The sequence below is a fragment of the Cupressus sempervirens genome, chromosome 5 (assembly GCF_028749045.1).
Source record: "Cupressus sempervirens isolate cs-2001-9-10 chromosome 5, ASM2874904v1, whole genome shotgun sequence".
NCBI lineage: Eukaryota > Viridiplantae > Streptophyta > Pinopsida > Cupressales > Cupressaceae > Cupressus > Cupressus sempervirens.
This window is the reverse complement of record NC_143122.1, coordinates 94,717,261-94,736,612: the sequence shown is the minus strand read 5'-3', so window position 1 is coordinate 94,736,612 and position 19,352 is coordinate 94,717,261. Positions and strand designations below refer to the sequence as shown.

The 19,352-nt window shown below is 32.1% G+C and overlaps 1 protein-coding gene across 2 annotated transcripts; it reads left to right on the top strand.

The window, feature by feature from the left end:
- Positions 1 to 12,364: 12,364 nt before the first annotated feature.
- Positions 12,365 to 16,139, top strand: LOC149554719 (putative disease resistance protein At5g47260). Of its 2 annotated transcripts, XM_089828770.1 has the most exons (3): positions 12,365 to 12,566; positions 12,786 to 12,838; positions 13,419 to 16,139. In XM_089828770.1, the coding sequence occupies exon 3, from the start codon at positions 13,464 to 13,466 to the stop codon at positions 16,008 to 16,010; it is 2,547 nt and encodes an 848-aa protein (XP_089684896.1). In that variant the 5' UTR covers positions 12,365 to 12,566; positions 12,786 to 12,838; positions 13,419 to 13,463; the 3' UTR covers positions 16,011 to 16,139. The 2 variants fall into 2 exon arrangements, with proteins under 2 accessions (XP_089684896.1, XP_089684894.1); XM_089828768.1 differs by lacking the exon at positions 12,786 to 12,838.
- Positions 16,140 to 19,352: the final 3,213 nt, after the last annotated feature.

The following is a 19,352-nucleotide window of genomic DNA, read 5'->3' as shown; positions in this document are numbered from 1 at the left end:
CTTGTTTTCATATTGGTTATCATAGATTCACTAAGGATGTCTTTGGTAACCAACAACACAAAAATCACAAGATCTTAGGAAATGGGGGGAATGAGTACTCTTTTCATGCCATTTCTGATCATAGTTTAGGATGTGTGCCACAAAGTCTTGAATCTTATTCTTTGTCTAGATCCTCCACTTCATCACCTAACATATCATCTCCTATTACTCAAGAATTAATCTCGCATAAACTTCTTCACACTAAGGTGATTAGTAGGCCTAAAATAGAAAGAAACATAGTTTAAAACTTATGAATATTTTATTTTGCATGTATCATCTCTATCATGATCAATCCAGTAATAATTGTCAAGATTTACATTAAAATATTCAACAACTCATTACTAATATGGTTATACACATATCTCCCTATGATGGGATGCATTTTAATCCTAATGTCTTTAAATAACATCTAAGTCATTTTTGTGCTTGTCCACAACATGTAACATTGTTAGCCTAACCTCTTGGGGGTTGATTGTCATACATAGGTGATTTGTGAGTAGCATAATAGATCATCTCTTATTTTGTTCCTATACTTGGGGGGAAGGAAATCATATCTATTTTTTTCATTTTCTCATGGGTCTTCTATTTCCTTTGGTTGAGTGTTACTTTTTTATTATCTTATGACATCCAATCTTACATGATTTGCAATTGGGTTTTCATTGTAGATAGATCACTTACCTAGGAGCCTCATACTAGTGTATTCTCCTTTCTAAGGATTTATTTTTTGAATCTTTCATGGTGTCTCTATATTCTACCCTTTCATTAACTCATAGGTGCTATGATCTCTTTAGTTTGGAGTGGGTGTTGCTTGTGGGTACCATTTTGATGCTAAAATTGCTAAATAACTTCCTTAAGATGTTAAAATAAGAGATTATATTTCTATCTTAATGGTGGGGGTGCATACATGGTCCCCATGTTTTTTTATTTTAAGCACACCATATAGTATACACTAGCATAGCACAACTTACTAGGGCCATCTACTCCCTCTTTTTACATGTCTTTGATTGATTGACTAGCATGCCACACACACTTTCTAGACCATTTGACCTCTTCTAGCACATTCAAAAACCATTATTTTTATTTAGGAGTACTATATAATGGGGATTTAAGGCTACTACAAGGTGAATTTTTTTGAGATTGATTATCAGGCACACAAACCTGATATACCATTTAATCCTTCTCCTTTCTATTTTTGCAGGATTGACTATTAGAAACACAAAAATGTTAGACAGTTTGATCCTATTAGTGACATATCTCTTATTGTGATCTTTAGATGTCATGAAGAATCAAGTCACTTGGGTGTAAATATGGATTCTCAATATGGTTTAGAGTATGTTGGCCATGATGGCTTTGTATGATTTCTAGTATATCCTCAAGTCTATGCATTACTTATGGCTTGATAGTTTCTCTGTTGCATAAGTCATGATAAGATCAATTTTTTATTTTAAACTAATTTACCATGAGTTTGATCTAACTCATCCTCCAAATAAATTGTAGGCTAAATGTATTATCTTACAATAAATGTACTCTCCTTTTAAGACCTTTTAGTACTCATTTCATAGTAACTTCCTTGACCATCAATAGATCTATCCTCAATGTTCTTTTTCTCTTATCTTTCACAATATATTTCACTATAATCATTGTAGCATATGACACCTTAGAGAGCCCTTCCTTCTCTATTCTCTTTTCAAGGATGACCTAGGTCAACATATTCCTAGTTTATTTCAGAGTGCAGGGCTTGAAGTATCTCAAACTTTCCAATTATCATTCTTTACTCTTTAGTTGGCATTTATTATTTTCTCACCCAAAAAATAGTATAAAAGGAGGCTTGGAGACTTCATTTTCACATCACGTATTTAGAAGACATCCACAAGGAATCAAGCAAGCATAAGAATAATTTCAAGCAAGAAAGCAAGCAAGTTTTCATCAAGTCTTCAAGGATCCTTTGTGAGAATCTCTTCTTCAAGATCTAGAATTATTTTTGGCCATCAAGGGAGGAGATCTACATTTTCAAAATCATCATCTTCTTCATTGATGCACATTTATGTCCATTGCTCCATGATGTTATTATTCTATAGATCCATCATAACTATGGAGATATCCTAGATCCTTCATACCAAATTTAATATCTACAACAGACAACAAGGAAATAACCTTACTAACAAGGGTTTTTACAAGTAAGGGGAATAATTACATTTATCTTGTTTTAGTCATTTAAAATTACTTTTCACAATTCAAGGTTGATTCTTGAATCTAGGGCTTGACCAATGCAAGCCCTCATCCACCAAACAAAAAAAACCTTTATTTTTTATATGTAGGAGAAGGATAGAAGAGTCACAATCATAGATCCGAAAATAAATTTTTGAGAGCTTTCTAGAGATCATTTTTCAATTTCATTACAAGGCCCTTGAAAGCCGGTGACCTTGCAAGAATCATTCTACAAAGTTACAACTTTTCTAGGAAATCAATTTCTAGGTTTTGCTAGATTTTTAATTTTGTTTAGAGATCCATAGTTAGATTTTCAAATTATAGATATGGATCTATGTTTTTCAGAGCTAAAATACAACTTCCACTATGCATTTGAAGGTGAATCTTTCATATCTTATTTTCCTTCATTAGCTTAGATCCGTGTCTTAATTGGGCTGATCTAGATCTGCATTATTTAAATCAATTAGCTCAATTTTGCATACATGTTATCACACATGGGACAAAGCTTATTGCCTTATATTGCATTCTCTTTTACAATTCAAGTTAAGTATTGGCATTTCTCTCCTTTAGGCCTTGCTAATCTAATTTGAGTTATAAGAGGGATTGCATTTGACAATTATCTATTTCTCTTCACATATCTTTTGAGTGCCTTAGTGGAGAAAAGTGAAGGTCTACATCCTATTAGAGCATGTCCATTTTCCCCCTAAATAAATAGTCTAAAATTTCTTGTATGTATAAACTTCAAACCTTCTATAGTTTATGTAAACATTCTCATTCAAATATACATAGGCATTTATGATCCTCAAAATCTAAATATCATCCAAAATACAAGCATCTTACATGGGTAATAACCTATAGCTACAAACATAACTCACACCTTGGAGCACTATATCCACATATCAAATTCAATAACATGCATATCATTTCTAAAATTTGATATCTAGATTTACAACTTTACTTCCTTCAAGAAAATTGTCTTAATCCACTTATAGAAATTCCTATATACTAAGTATTCAAGAAACTTATCATAATGTGAATTCAATACTTCAACTTATATTGACCAACCGTCATTTGAAAATCTAGATATATTTACTTTCATAGGTTCTATTTAGTAAATTTTCCCTTTGATTATAAACAATAATCAAAGTCTATTGTTGTGTTAATAGAATTCATTGTACAAAAGCATTAGTTTTCCTTATAAGAATGTAAGGGTTATAATCCTCATTTCCATGGTTGGGTTATTAGCCCAATATGATTATTCTATCTATTATAATATACATCAACATACAAATACACCATACCCTTCATAAAAAAAATCAATATTCAGATTTATTTAACCTTGATTCTCCAAAGGATCTCGATTCACTAAATGAAATCAAGTTTGTATACATTTCCAAATCAGTGCTAGGAAATCCTAATCAATGTAAATCTTGCAAGGTCTATTTTCTTCCATGCATTTGATTCACACCATCACAATTCCTTTGGAAACTTTAATTCAAAATTGACGAGATCCATAAAATGTTTTTTCTACAATAATTTCCAATTCTTGACAATATTTTTTAAAACAAAATATACTTCCAATGCACTCCTAATGCACTCTAATATTATATAAAACAATTCATCAAATGCCACCGTCATTGAAGTGATGTTTTCACTTTGTAGAGATTAGCTATATGTCAATACAAAGAGAATAGGTTTATATGATGCCATAAAGAGTGGCAAAAAATCTTTGTTCTTTGGACTCTGATACCAAAATGGTGAAAAGAAAAACTACAAATTCGCAACACATACATTTCTTAGAACAAATAGTAGAGACATGGATATATCTTTTTATATGTGATGTCTCCCTATGTCAAGGCTGAAGTATTGCCTCCATTTAACCATGCAAATAGACTAATGAAATAGTATAACTAATCTAATCAAAATAATCACTAAGATTCCTCTAACTCCCTCAGTATTTGCTAAATATTTGGATATGAAAGATTAGAAATAGCTTACAACCTCTATCTTATTAATCTTCCACATTACATAAGACTAAAATAAAAGGGATAGAATGCACCCACATTACTTTTACAAATGTGCATCTTATGATAGGGGATTGACAAGACTGATACTCGTATCATTTTAAAAATAAATCTTCTACTGCCATAGATCAAACCACAATATCTGATAAAATTTCTTCACTTTTTGCAAACCATATGTGCTCATGCATTTTACGTAGGTAGTTATAAGATTTATGAGTATATGCATCAACAATAGGACACAAATGAGTAACTACTCCAAACTTCTAACTTTCTTCTTCTTGAAGTTGTGGAATTAAATTTTAATATCCAATCATGTTCACAGCTTAAAACTTGATTAACAATTAGTTGTCAAAAAAATATGGCATTGTTTAATGTTATCAGATAATGGAAATAAGAAGATTCAAATCTTGATAGGGTGTTTATGTCAATTCTAAGTGTTCCCACATTTTTATTTTATATAGTTGTATTGGATTTCCTTGGTGTAATCATTTCAAGAATGGTATTGCTTCTATAAATAAAATTTTGTGACACGAGGAATACAATTTCAAACAAAGATGAATTTTTATAACTCAAAATGTAATGATAGTTGAATATGAATGTGGACGAAAAAAAACTTTGTAACATGAATATGATGAGATGTAGAATACTTGTTTCAGAATATGTTTGCCTCTATCCTATCCTTTTCAAAGGTAATTTAATTTGTAGATTTGGAGAAACACTCTTCTTTAATTATTTTTGAAATATTTTAAAAGTGATGGTCCCATAAATTTACTATTGCAACTCAACTTAATATTGTAAACTTGGAGAGTGATGATAGGGAGCCTGGGAGTGTGGCATGTGCGAGCGGCAAGCAAGAGCTGTGCACCTGACAGCAGCCCCTAGGTAGAGTATAAGGCACATTACCCCAATGATTGAATAGCTCCTGAAGGTGGGCCACCTCCAGAGCCACTTTCTTCTCTACCTTGACGTGGTTCTAGCTGGTCCCAAGTATGGTGGCTCCCCCTTCTGGTGCTCCTCCTATTGCTTCTCGCAAATGGCCTTTCCGCTTGAACTTGGCCATCTCTCTGCCATGGGCAAAGGATAAAGATAAAGAAAAGGTTCCTGATGATGTTGTTACTGGCTATATTGTTCCTAGTCCACCTACTAACCCCAAGAATGATTGAGATGAACCTTGCCCCTCAGATGACATTGCTTTGGTGACCTGAGAGGTTGGTTAATGTTTTTTTTTATGAATAGTTATTGATTCTGGCTACGACCATGTGAACTCTTGTCGGGTGATCTTGTATCCCCCGACCCCTTTTTTGTGAATTTTTAACAAGTATATTAATTTATTAATAGATAAGGACTATTCATATTTAAAAAAATTGTAAACTTAAATTTAAAAAAAAACCAATTCTCTATAAAGCACAAAAAGAATAAAAACTATCAACTAAAATATAACAAGAGCTCTGGGAGAGCTTGAGTCCTTGCCTTGTGCTATTAGTAATTCATATATAATAAAGACTAAGATGTCCAATTGTTGTGTAAAGGGAATCTTTAGTAGCTGTGACATTGTGAAATAATTTGGCCAATATGAACAATGATAAGTGACTTCACATATTCAATGAAATTATGAATAGTGCAGTTATCACAACTTCTATCATTACAACATTTAGACCCCAACTACAAAATGAAAAAAGTTTAAAAATATGATCATGTTCATAACTTTTGTATTATCTTTGGGTCTATCAAAAATCATGCGATTGTGTAGTTATATAGTTGCTTGTGTATCTAGTGTGTAATTTTTTTGTATCAATTGAGAAGCTTGCATATTAGAACATTGTTGTTTAAATTTTTTTTTTGAGAAAATATATTATATTAATAAAAAATTATTTTAGCTTATATTTTAGAAGTGTTAAATTAAGAGAATTTGTTTAAAATTAAAACATAACAACCATTCTTATAAGATATTTTTAAATGTACTTGGAAAGAAGAGAAGATAAAGGTTGTATTCACAAATTAGAGAAAATACACAATAGTAGATATATAACATTTTGACAAAACTAAAAATTATTTTGTACTATACCGAAACAAAAAATTCAATTTTTAAACAAAATTATAATACAAAGATTAAACCTTAAATTAATAAAACTAATAGAATTTTGCCATTTTTGTGCATTTCTACAATGACATTCAATTCAAGTTTACATAGTCTTCTTAATAATCTTGTAATAATTTTAAATTCTATCAAAATTAAATACATAAGTTTGCATCTCAAAACTCTTTTTTTTTTGAATTTAAGATACTCTTAAATATAAATTATAAATTATAAATTATAAATTCATTTATAGTTTCTAAATTTTATAATATTAACTCTTAAAATGATTCAAAATTTATGAAAATAATTACATAAAATAAATGTAAAATTAAAATAATAAAATGACTTCAAAACTATTTTTGATTTGACATTATTTTAATCCCATCTTTTCTATTAATTGCTTCCCACCCTGTTGAAAATATTATTCTGATCCTTTCATCTCTCAGTTCCTTATATTTATTGTCTTACTATATTACTTGGTGGAGCATTTTTTACCAGATCTTCTATTTTTCTTAATCTCTGTGGTCTTGAAAATAATTCTCCAAAATAAAGCCCTGCCCTGAACCTCCACGAGGATAGAATTCATTACCCCACTGCCAAGGCCCCTTACTCTTCACACTAAGAGAAAATTTGTGTGCCTGATCGATGACTACAGTAGAGAGGCCACAACTCCTCAACTGCACATTTTGTAGGGCAAGCGAAATTTATTGATCATTTAAAGAGCACTGAATAGGGAATGTGAATTAGGGTGTAGATGGAGTTGTATCGAAAAGTGTAGGAGGAAGCTGTGGCTGCTGGATTAGCCATTGTTGTTTTTTCTTCTGCTGTTGTTGCCATTGTTTCTGTTGCTGCTGCTTTGGGGATTGAGTCTAACCGCGTTTTGGCTCCATGGGGAATAACTTTACTACAAACATTGCCTCTCCTCAGATTCATAGCAGCCCCCAAATGGCGTCGTTTCTGCATTAACATTTAGGAACACAAGTATTTTTGGGTACTACATTACATTCTGATCAAAGATTACACAGTCATCATAGAATTCGATCCAAAATTTTCACGAACACACACAATCAACCAGAAAGAACAGATAGAACAGATAAGAGTATTATAAATTTTGAAAAACTAACGTCCTCAATTGATGGGAGTTCTAATAATTATTCTGGATTAAATGGTTTACAATCCCGTTTGTAAATTTGTCCATGAACTCCGTCCTCCAGCTTGGAGAATCTGTGTTGAAAAACAAGAGAATGTCTTGCTCAACGGGAAAAACAGGTGTCGTGCCCAAAATACAGGGGCCAAAAACACACCTAATTTCTTTTTGAAGTTAAAAATAATTAAATTCATTAAGTTTGATAAATTTAAAACAGTTAAGATAACAAGAAGATTCTTCTATAGTGTCCTGGCATTTTTATTAAGTTTAAAATCAATGAGTATGAATAGATCATCAAATTAAAACTTTCATTGTTTAATCGATTAATTAATTTAAGCAAATCCAAATTCAGTTTATTAAAGTTTATTTTAAAATAATAAGGATTAATACTCTTAAATCATTCGGATAACAATTTAATAATTACAGAGTTAATTATTTTGAAGCATTATAAATAATATAGAACTTACTAATTAATATAACATCACATCAATAATTTAATTTTATGTAAACTCTAGTCTAATAACAATTTTATTTAAAACTATAATCTTTTAGAAATAAAAAATTTCTAATAATAACAATATAACTTAAATTAAATACGACTAAATAATAAAATAATTCATGATAACATTATCTACTAATCTAACAATACTTTAATAAAAATAAAATAACACTAACTATAATTTTAAAGCAATTATATTTGTGAACATTTTAATAAAATATACTAGTTAACTTAAAATATATTGATTTTATTACTAATAAAAGACAATTAAAACTAATTAATATTTAAAACTTCTACTAATACTTAAAAACACATTTAACTAACTCACGTTAAACATATTTAAAACAACACAAACTTACATATTAATTTTATTACTAATAAAAGACAATTAAAACTAATTAATATTTAAAACTTCTACTAATACTTAAAAACACATTTAACTAACTCACATTAAACATATTTAAAACAACACAAACTAATTAAACAATATTGTATATAAAAATACAAATATGTAATTTAAAAACTTTATGAAAAAAAAATCACTTACTCAACTACCTAACTTACTAACATTAAAGTAGAAACATACTAATTAAATTTGGAAACCTTTTTTAAAAACAAAATCTACTAACTTAACTTAACTTTTAAACTTACTTAAATTCTCATTAACTTAAATGAAAACTTTAAAAAAAAAAACAACTAACGTAACACAATAACTACCCTATTTATCCTCCCCACCCCACGTTACTCCCCACTCATAAATCCTTAGCGCTTCACAAGGAAAGTATGAGGGGAGATTTTTTAAAAGTTTAATTTCAAACATTAGTCAAACTGCCCCCTAATAAATAGTCGCCAGACTTAACCACTCTACTTTTTTTTTAAATGCATGAAGGTGACGTCAGCGAGGGGAGATCTTTTAAAAGTTTAATTTCAAACATTAGTCAAACTGCCCCCTAATAAATAGCCGCCAGACTTAAACACTCTACTTTTTTTTTAAATGCATGAAGGTGAAAATTTGAAAAAGTAAAGTGGGTGGACATAGCATAGGATATTTTGTGAATATCTTATTTTTATTTTACTTTTTTTTTTTAAATATTTTTTTTTCCTTCTTTTATTTTATTTGAATTATTTAATAAGTTTAAGAAATATTTTGGGAATCTTTTAGATTCCCTGTCGCAAGGAAAGATTAAATTCTTCAACTGGACAAAATGCATACAAAATGGATAGAGCATTTTTGCTCTTGGAGAAATATTTTTCTTTCTTCAAGTCCATAAATTTCTAAGTGCTAATTTTTTTTCAAAGCAATTTATTTTACTTATTTTCTTTTTACAAGGGGGGGTGTAATCTTTTTCAAGGCCATTTTTTTTAAAGTAAATTTTTTTCTAAGTGTCGAATTTTCCAACCAATTTATTTTTATAGCAAGGGGGTCTATATTTATTCTTTTTTTTGTTTTCTCTCTATGTTAAACATTGAGTTGCTTTTTTGTTTAAAACCTTAATGTGTGGTTATTTTAACTCCTAAAAATCACAAAGTTTAAATCGAAGATACAACCATACCTAAAAATTTTACATAACATAATTGAACTAAAAAATTGCATAAAATGCATGTCACTGTTTTATCTAATTTTCAAAACACATACACATTACTGAAAATATGAAGGATCTTATAAGCAAGGATTACTCAAACTTTTATTTATTTATTAAACCACTTGGTTCAAAGTTCCATTGGGAAAGAACTAGTAAGAAAACTCGACATCCTTGCCACTTCAACAAAAAGTTTAAATACATTTTAACAAAAGATTTCAATCCCGAACATAACTGAATTTCAACAATCAATTTAAATTTTCTTCATGGCCCTTAACAAGAGATCCATTTCATTTTTTACAATACATTGCAGAGATCATGGAGAGAACAAAAAATTGACCAAGTAACAAACAAACAAATCATGAAGACAAAAACAAACATTCACTCCCATCTTGGGTTTGCACAATAGGTTCGACATTGAACCAGACTAGGGAGAAGATGGATTTTTCCAATAGGAGACATCGGCCACAACACCATAACATATGCCCTTTCGAGGCTAAAATCTCAAGAACTTCTGTTCTTTCCACAGATGCCCTTTCGGGGTTGATATCACAAGGAAATTCATTCTTTTACTTCTCAAATTTCAAACTCAAACACATAGTTTGTGCTGACGATTAGGGGCCCATAACACCCTACTCTCTTTCCCTCTTCTCGTCCTGAGAAGAGACTCTGCACTATTGGAGTCCAACTAAAGACCTTCTCTCATACATGGCCACTTCTGCCCTATTCGAGGGTGAGTAATGCCAATACAACTCATACAATCCCTTCGAAATTCAAAGCAAAAGCACAAAGGAAAGACATGCAAGAAAACCTGTTTCAATCCCTCCCAAAACATACTTAACACATAGACAAACATATAATGCAAACACAATAACTTAAGCGTGAACAAAACATAAACAACAAGAGGTGAAGTATTCCTAACTTCAAAAATCGGGTTATGGCAAATGAACAAATTTGGGATGAGCATTCCCTTCCTTCTCCTTCTCCTCCAATTCTTAAATTCCACTCTAAAACTAGAGGTTGGGTGAACACTCCAAACCCTCTAAAAAATGCCTCTAAATAAGGTCATAAACTCAACTACCTCTAAAATGCAATAACTCCCCCCCACTTGCCTAAACTTTTAGAGGCTTCTAACTCAACTAAACCTAAGACTAACCTCAAGGTGGAGATAAAGTCATTAAACCCACGGCGAAGTTATTCAATTTTCGCACTAAAGCAAAAATGGACTTTTTGAGTGACCATAAAAGTCGACAAAAGGGGCTAAGGGGGTGAAAAATGTCCCCAACCCATACCCATACCCCTTGGGTACTTAGATTTCATGATTTTAGAACTTTTGGATTAATTAGGGACCTATCAAGAGCTAGAAAAATTTTATGACTTACTAACAACCTTCTAAAATGCAGATTATTCACTAATCCTGATTAGGGTAATTAATCTCAATTACCAACTGAATAGAAAAAGGGTCACTAATCTAGTCCAACTTAGATCTTTAGGTTACTTAGTTAATCTTAACTATCATGTTGGAATGCATATACAATTCATGAGTGTCAAGTGACACTATAAAAACACTATTACGAAACATTAACATTTAAAGATTACAAAATGATACATTCATTCAGTCCATGATACAAATAAAAAACGAACAACGGGGTTTGCATCCTTTGTTGGATTCAACCCTACTTTCCACAATTGGTACATAGGGTTCAGTTTCATCTCTTTGTTAGATTTTCTAGCTAAAATATCCTGCACACTCATTGCACACATTAGTAGCTCAAGAAATCACATGCATATATGTATATAACGTATCAGGGAAACCACATAACTAAAACATCCATCTTTCAAATAATCAGTTGTTTAATTCATTTCTACTCACATTTAAACATTAGTAAACACATAATCAATATAACATAACTTATTCATTAATTCATATTAACATACTAAAATAATCATCATTAGGCATGCAACCTCCAATTAAGGAATACTGAACTATCTAAAAGCATATAACCTAATCATCAAGGTACCATAATCAATATCATCATCATCAGATGAAAACACCTCGTATCATCTTTAGTTTTAATGTTTAAACAATCGAGACACTGTAGTAGTTCTCGAATCATTGAGCATTAAAACATGAATGTTTCAACTGCTCTCAATTAGAACATTCACAATATAAACATTACTTCATATCCATTTAAATCTCCTATGACAGTTTTAACAGAGAATTCATATTTGATAATTACATACGAGGAGGGTCCTTACAACAGCGGCATGGATACATGGATTGGGCAGTTTCCCGAACATTACAGCAATAAAAGGAAGTGCCCAAAGTGAAATTTTAAAAAAAAATATAGTCTCTAGCAAAAATGAGAATGGCCAATCGCAAAAAAGAAATTAATCAAGACAAATTATTTTTAAAATAAAACATTTTTAGACTTTAGAGTTTGGCTAATTTTTGGTAGGGACTAATAATTAGAATAGGACAAGTGAAAACATTAGTACTAATCATCATTAATTTTCTATCTAGAATTTAAAATATTAACTAATACACAAATAACAAAAAATTTCATCAACTACTTCAAATAAACTTTTACATGTAATCTGCTGTCCTAAAAAGCAGATACTCCTACTTATTTAAAAAGATGCGTCGGAGATTGGAATGGTATAAATTTAGCTCACGAAAAAGTATGTTGGAGCATATATCCGTAATTTCTTTTTTCAACTTTTTTGATGAATAGTCCTTTTCAACTTTAAATTTCCTGTTTTTTTCTTTACATTACAGCGAGGCCAAGGTTTCTTCTTCCTCGCTTCCATGATAATTTTTAAGATCAAAGGGAGCCGCGCCTACAATTTCCAAAAGTAATGGCTGATCTCGGTCAAATTTATAGGGCATGACAGGATGAATGTGCAGACGTAGTGCTGCGAGCTTGTCAAAATCTTTGGCTCTGCTCCAGTTTTTATTCTCACCACTCGCAGCGGGCAAAAACCAAACCAGGTATTTCAGTAGTCAATTCAGCTAAATATATCCCACTTATGGTCAGTCCTGGTTGATGTTGCATTTAGTAGTAGTTTTACCTTAACAGTGTGATTTTCATTTTATTTTAATGATATCGATATATAGATTTCTACATTTGATTGCAAAGCATTTGTTAACGTCAATCTTTCCCATCTTAATTTAGTTTTTCTTAGCTCAATTTCCTTCTATGATGAACAGTGATTATGATCTGAGATATTGATGTTAACAAATGCTATAATGAACAGATTCAGGTATATTAATATTTTTATTTTATTTGTAATAAAAAAATTATATTCAGAAGTTGAGTTCAATTGGTTGACATATTGTGTCTTTATTGTATAGATTCAATTAGCTAAAGTAGCTGTAGATCTGTATTTCCTAATATATATTTTATGTTGATATCTGTTTACATATATTCTGTTCATACAAGCACCACGATGAAACTAATACAAACTTCTTTAGAACAGCTGAACTACAAACTACTCATGGAAAATCAAGAACAACAATTTAGAAATCTACATATTTTAAACTATCTCCACACTAAAAATCTACTATAAAAAAATAGAAATCACACATTAAACTTTTATATTTTAAACATTTCTTTTAAGATTTAAATTTAAATCTCTACACTACAAATTCAATACATTTCAACTAATTGTACTAAATCCTTTACGCTATTTCTAATATATTTTCTTGTAACCTCTGCTAAGTGCTGACAAGAATTTGTATGACTATCATATTGTTTCTTGTATGAACAGAACATTTATAGATAATATAGAATATAATTAAAATTATATTTACTATTTATGGATCAAATTTATAATTGACCAGGTGATATTTAACGCCCGTGCTAAGAGAACAATTCTATTTTAATCCATGGAGATTGTATCAGCCATTCTACCAATGGTTTTGGAGCCAGCAATAAGCATTTTCTTGAAACAAATCTGGAAACTGTGGAGAAGTATTGATGCCGACCAAGACGGTTTGAGATCTCTGTCTTGTGACGTGTCTATTCTAAAGAGTAATGTTACCCAATTATTAGATCGGCTTAACTGTTCAACAGAACAACTCCAAGAAAGCCTTGTAGAGCCCGTCAAGGTATGGTTAGAAAGATGGATTTATGTGATTGAAGAAGCAGAGTCCGTCATTGCAGAATGCAATGGCGAAGATCAGGCCTCCTGTTGTAGTCTGCCCAGATTCAATAACACGAAGAAAATCAAACAGGCCAAACAGAAAATCAAAGAGATGTCTGATATGACTCCAACATTATGTAATATGTGGCTCCTCCATATTTTGCTTCTCAACAGTCAGAGAGGGTTTCAAAAGGCATTAAACGGCTCTCCAGCATCAAGAACCCAAATGGCAGTGACTTCTTCAATGTCTAATGATTTAAGGAGACTGCAAGATACTGCTTCCTCTATAACCATAAGCCCCTCGTTTAATGTTTATCCATTGCGGCTGGAAATTCATAACTTTAATAACCCCGACTTTGCCCTGGCAATGCGTGCTTATAATCCACCCAATTCGGCCATTGTAAACTGGAGCGAGCACGAGGGCAATCCTCCGGCTGCTGCACAAGAGATGATTGTAGAATGTTGTGAAGAAAAATTATTAATTACCACCAATGTTGAGCGCGTCCAGGAAATTGGGGCATTGTCTGAGCAAAAACGATGGGAGATGTTCCAATTCCTTGTCTTCAAAGACATTCAGAATCACCGGGATTTTATTATGTACAGAAAAGAAATGGAAGAAATCTCGCGAGCCATATTTCAAGCTATTGTGGCGAAGCCGTGTCTGATCGAAGCCGAAGCACACATGCTTTCAAAGTTTGACAATCCCTTCTATTGGTACTTAAAATTAGCCCTCTTCAGCTCGCCCCCTGATCACCTGCATGACCGGTATGATGCTCTGCCTCTGTCCATTAAGCCTTTCTTCCTTTCTTGTGCCGCGTTTCCTCAAGGTGAAGAAATAGATGTGGAAAATCTGCTGGACTTGTGGATTGCCGGAGGTTTACTTTCAATAAAGCACGATTTGATTGATCAGGTTAGTTTTGGATACCAGGTCATCAAATTGCTATTGCGGTATAGTTTGATTGAAGTTTGTGTATATGACTGGTCAGGAAGACCTGAGCGCTGCACTTTGCCCGATGATATACACGGAATGGCAGTCCGGATTCTGGATCAGAATGAAAGCTGCTTCTTTAGGCCGCGTCAGAATCTGCAATTCTTTTCATGGCCTAAAAGTCCCCTGTGCCGCAACATATCTCTCATTGGCAACAACATAACATCTCTTCCTGCAATATCCGGCTCTGAATCTGTCCGCTCTTTGCTACTAGCAGGTAATACTAGGCTTGCAAAAGTTCCCAGCCGCTTTCTACAGGGTTTGATTTTGCTCCGGGTTCTGGACCTGAGCGATACAGGGGTTGTGTCTTTACCAAGCTCACTGGGTGACTTGAAAAACCTCATTCATCTGAACTTGTCGAGAACAAGAGTAATCATTTTGCCCAAGGCTTGCGTTAGATGTCTGAAAAAGTTGCAATCTCTTCTTCTTTCTTGCTGCACTGGCCTGAAATCGTTGCCGCCAGAAATATGCAAACTCCAGTCTTTGAAGCACTTGGACGTGAGTGGCTGCACGTCCTTAGCCTCTCTTCCCCACACTATTCGGGAAGTGAGAGAATTACAGGTTTTGGAAACCAATGGTACGCATGTATGGCGCTCCACAGCTGGGTTTCTGAAATGGATCGCAAAGTTGTTTTGCACCGTCCAGAGAAGGTACGCGATTCTGAGCGATCTCAAGACATTGATAAACCTAAAGCGCCTGCATCTGGACAGTGAAGAAGATTCATTGATTTCAGATGGGGTAATGCGAAACATGCACAAGATGCAGAGTCTCTGGTTAAGAATGACAAAGCTGGAGCGACTTCCGGAAGACATGACGGCCATGACAGAGTTGTGTGAACTTCAGCTATGGAATTGCATGAAATTGCAGGAAGTTCCGAGTTGGATTTGTGAATTCCTGGAGCTACGGTTTCTTTGCTTGAGCGGATGTCACAGCCTGAGAAGCCTGCCTTGTCTAGAAAGATTGCCATTGTTGCGGGTTCTTGAAATTGCATATTGTGAGGCGTTGATGGAATTCCCTTCTGAATTTGGAAGAGAAGCCGGGTTTCCCGCGTTGAAGTGGTTTACGGTGAGGGGTTTGAATATAAGGTCCTTTGCAATCTGCAGAGGGGCGATGCCGAAGCTAATGCGTATGACTCTGCAGGAGTGTAAGAAGATGGAGAGCTTGCCAGAAGAGATTCAGCATATGGAGAATCTCCAGGCTTTGGACATAACGGGCTCAGAGCTGCTCATTCGGAGTGTAGCCTCGCGTCCAAATTTGTGGCCGCTCAACTCCTGTGTTCAAGTAATCCCACCGGTCCTCTAATGATATATCTTTGATTCTATTTTACATGTATTTAATTAAACGTCATGTCAGACTCAAATTATATTCATGCAGCCTCCACTCTATATGAATATTTATAGTAGTCTTCTGAAGTATACATTGATTTTCTTATCAAGACGTATAGTGCATAATCTATTATGAGAATGAGATTTATAAGGAATTGATATTAGTATTTAAAAATAGAATAAAATATACAGTAAAAATATGTTGATAATTATTGTAGCTAAGGAAACAGTAGCAATTTTTTTTAAAGAATGGTCCCACCATAATAGTTCTCACATTTTGGTCAATTGATACCCAAACATACATATTTTAAAAAAAATTCACTTCTTGTAGCATTTTCTTTCTAGTTTTTATAATTATTTTTTAAAAAAATTCTTAAGTGAATGAAGTCCAATTTTCTTTCTCCTTCAAATGAAGCTTAGGGCTAAAGGCTTTGAATGAAGCCATAGGGGGCCTTCATTCAAAGGTTACGCTTCATTCAAAGCCTCTAAAAAATGGGGTTCACACTTTCCATCTGATTTCTTCTTCATGATGGAAAGTGGGAACCATAATTATTATTAGAAACAGATTAGGAAATAGATGCAAACCATAATCCAAGAATTACATGAAGAAAACCCTTTTCTTGGATCCTTCAATTGAATTACATTAATACAACAACTCTTTCTAAATTAATGCAACATGTTAGCACTCCAATAATGAGTGAATACTTGTAAAAGCAAGGTTGAGAGATTTTTTCTCAACATTCTCTTATTTGTTAAACACCTTGCAAAGAACACAAAGAGAATTGAATAAACCAAGCTTCGGAAGAAGTCAAGTTCATGTCCTTTCTTCATTAGCCAATTTTATGTGTGTGTGTATTTATCCTTTTAGTAAGAAAATCTAGACATTCTCTAATGTGTCATTTTTTTGTAACATGAATGCACCAACCTCAACCATTTTCTGGGCAAAGTGATACTGAACAACCACATGCTTTTTGCGAGCATGACACATTGAGTTTTTAAACTAAATTGATGAGATCATTACTAATACATACAAATTTTACTTGTTGACATTGAAAGCCAACGCGAAAGTGCAGTCTCTCTAATAACACTACCTCTTTGTAGGCATGAGTCATACCCATGTACTTCTTTTTTGTAGATAATGCAACTACAAGACTAGAAACAATATCTAATTCTCTAATCTATTTGATGAAATGATAAAATAAAAATATGATGGAGAATTTTCCAACTATGTAATCAATTGAAACACCACATAATAAAAAGTAAAATCTAGAAAATATGAAAATTTTAATTAGACAAACTATGAATTATAATTTTTTGAGATGGGCTTAAAAAATGCTTGAGCACAATCATTTGACTACACAAATTTAAATTATAAGATTTGATTGATATTATAACACAATAATAAAAATTTGATTCTCGATTCCATATAGTTATAAATTGACCTACTTTCAAATAGTTATATAAAAAATTTAAATAAATTTTCACAAAGTAAAATGCTTATAAAATGCATGATCGTCTGTTGAATTTGTAGATTAATTTATCATATTTTTTAAATATAGCGATTGTAGTTGACAAATCTTGATATATTTCATAAAATTGATATTGATAAGCTTAATTTACCTTAATGTGTGTTCATGTTCTCATCTAGACTTGAAGACATTGGGAAAGACATGCAATGCTAGGTGGATCTTAAGCTTAGTTCTTGACACTAAATCAAATGATAAATTATACTTTTGTGGTGAATTACATTTGTTGAAATTGATTGTGATACGGATGGTTCAATGTACAAAATGTGCTCATAATGACAAAATAGAATATTAAAATATTCTTAAACATGGTGAGATGATCTATACAAATTAATTACAACATAAATATTTTGAGATAACCTCCAAATAAAATATGAAAGATAAATAAATTTAAATACATGTAACTATCAATTGCACCTTGTTGTGCTACTCGTATAGAAAAGAAGGATAGTTATCAATTAGAAAAAAATTAGTGTACTTTCTTCTATAAATTTATGTAGTAGATGAGGTCAATTGGAAAACTATGTAGAAAATCACTTCTTTCATTCAAAAAGATCTCATTGGAAAAGAAATAGCATCAAACCAATTATGGACACACATAAAAGGATCTAAAAAAATAATAGTATGAATAAGGAAGATGGTCAATGTTTATTACAAATAGGCCCATTATTTTTATTCCAATGTAGATCTATTGAGACAAAATCCCTACAATGTGCCATGCATAAGGCCTACCTATTTGCATCCATTATGATAGAATTTTAATGAGAGAGATAAGAATCTCAGTGTTTCCAATTCAATCTTTTGTATATCTTAATATTCTAATATCTAACTCCTTTACTTACATCCTAGGTTTCAAATATATAGCCATTATGATACACATCTCAGCTGACAAGTCTAATTTATTACAAATTACAAGTCCTTCTCTAAAAGAGAAATTAATAACCACATAAATAAGAAAACCCCTTTACTTACATCCTAAGTTTCAAATATATAGCCATTATGATACACATCTCAACTGACAAGTCTAATTTATTACAAATCATAGGTCCTTCTCTAAAAGAGAAATTAACAACCACATAAATATATAAAACCAATATCTGCAATCATAAGGATAGGCCGACGCATAATCCAAGAAAATGTCTCCAAATCTACAAGATTTCTCTTAATCATACAAACTTTGTCAAAGCCAATATCCACTTGTTAGTTGGATATGGCATCAGAGAACATGCCTTGAGAAAGGATGAAGGATAAATTTACAAGAAGGTGAAATTAAGTTCCACAAATATAGGGTAAGGGTCAATGATGGGCCCATGTTAAGGAAATAACTTTGTAGAAGGAATATACACAAAAAACAAGTGTTGTACCATAAATAGAAGACTAGTATAGAAATAAAGGGTAAGTGCACCAAGTTGTGGTGCCAAAAACATGACACACAAAATAATTATTTTAAATTCTAAAAGTGCTCACATGCTTTTCAAAATCTTAACTTTTTATATATGGGTTGCAAACTCGCAGCCCATTTCATTTTATTTTGTTGTTGCATTCTTTCTCCTCAACAGCGTGCACGTAGGTTGCAAAACTTGAAGAATTTTCTCACCTACCTCCTCAAAATGCCTCCTCGTCATCGAAGATCAAGATCAAGATCACATAGTATGTTTTCTACTCTTTTTTTTGCATTGTTTTATATGTTTTTGCATTGTTTTGTAAGTTTTTACATTGTTTTGTAGGTTTTTACAGTTTTTCTTTAAATTTGTTTATTTATTTAGAATGCAATTGGTTTCTTATCAGGAAAT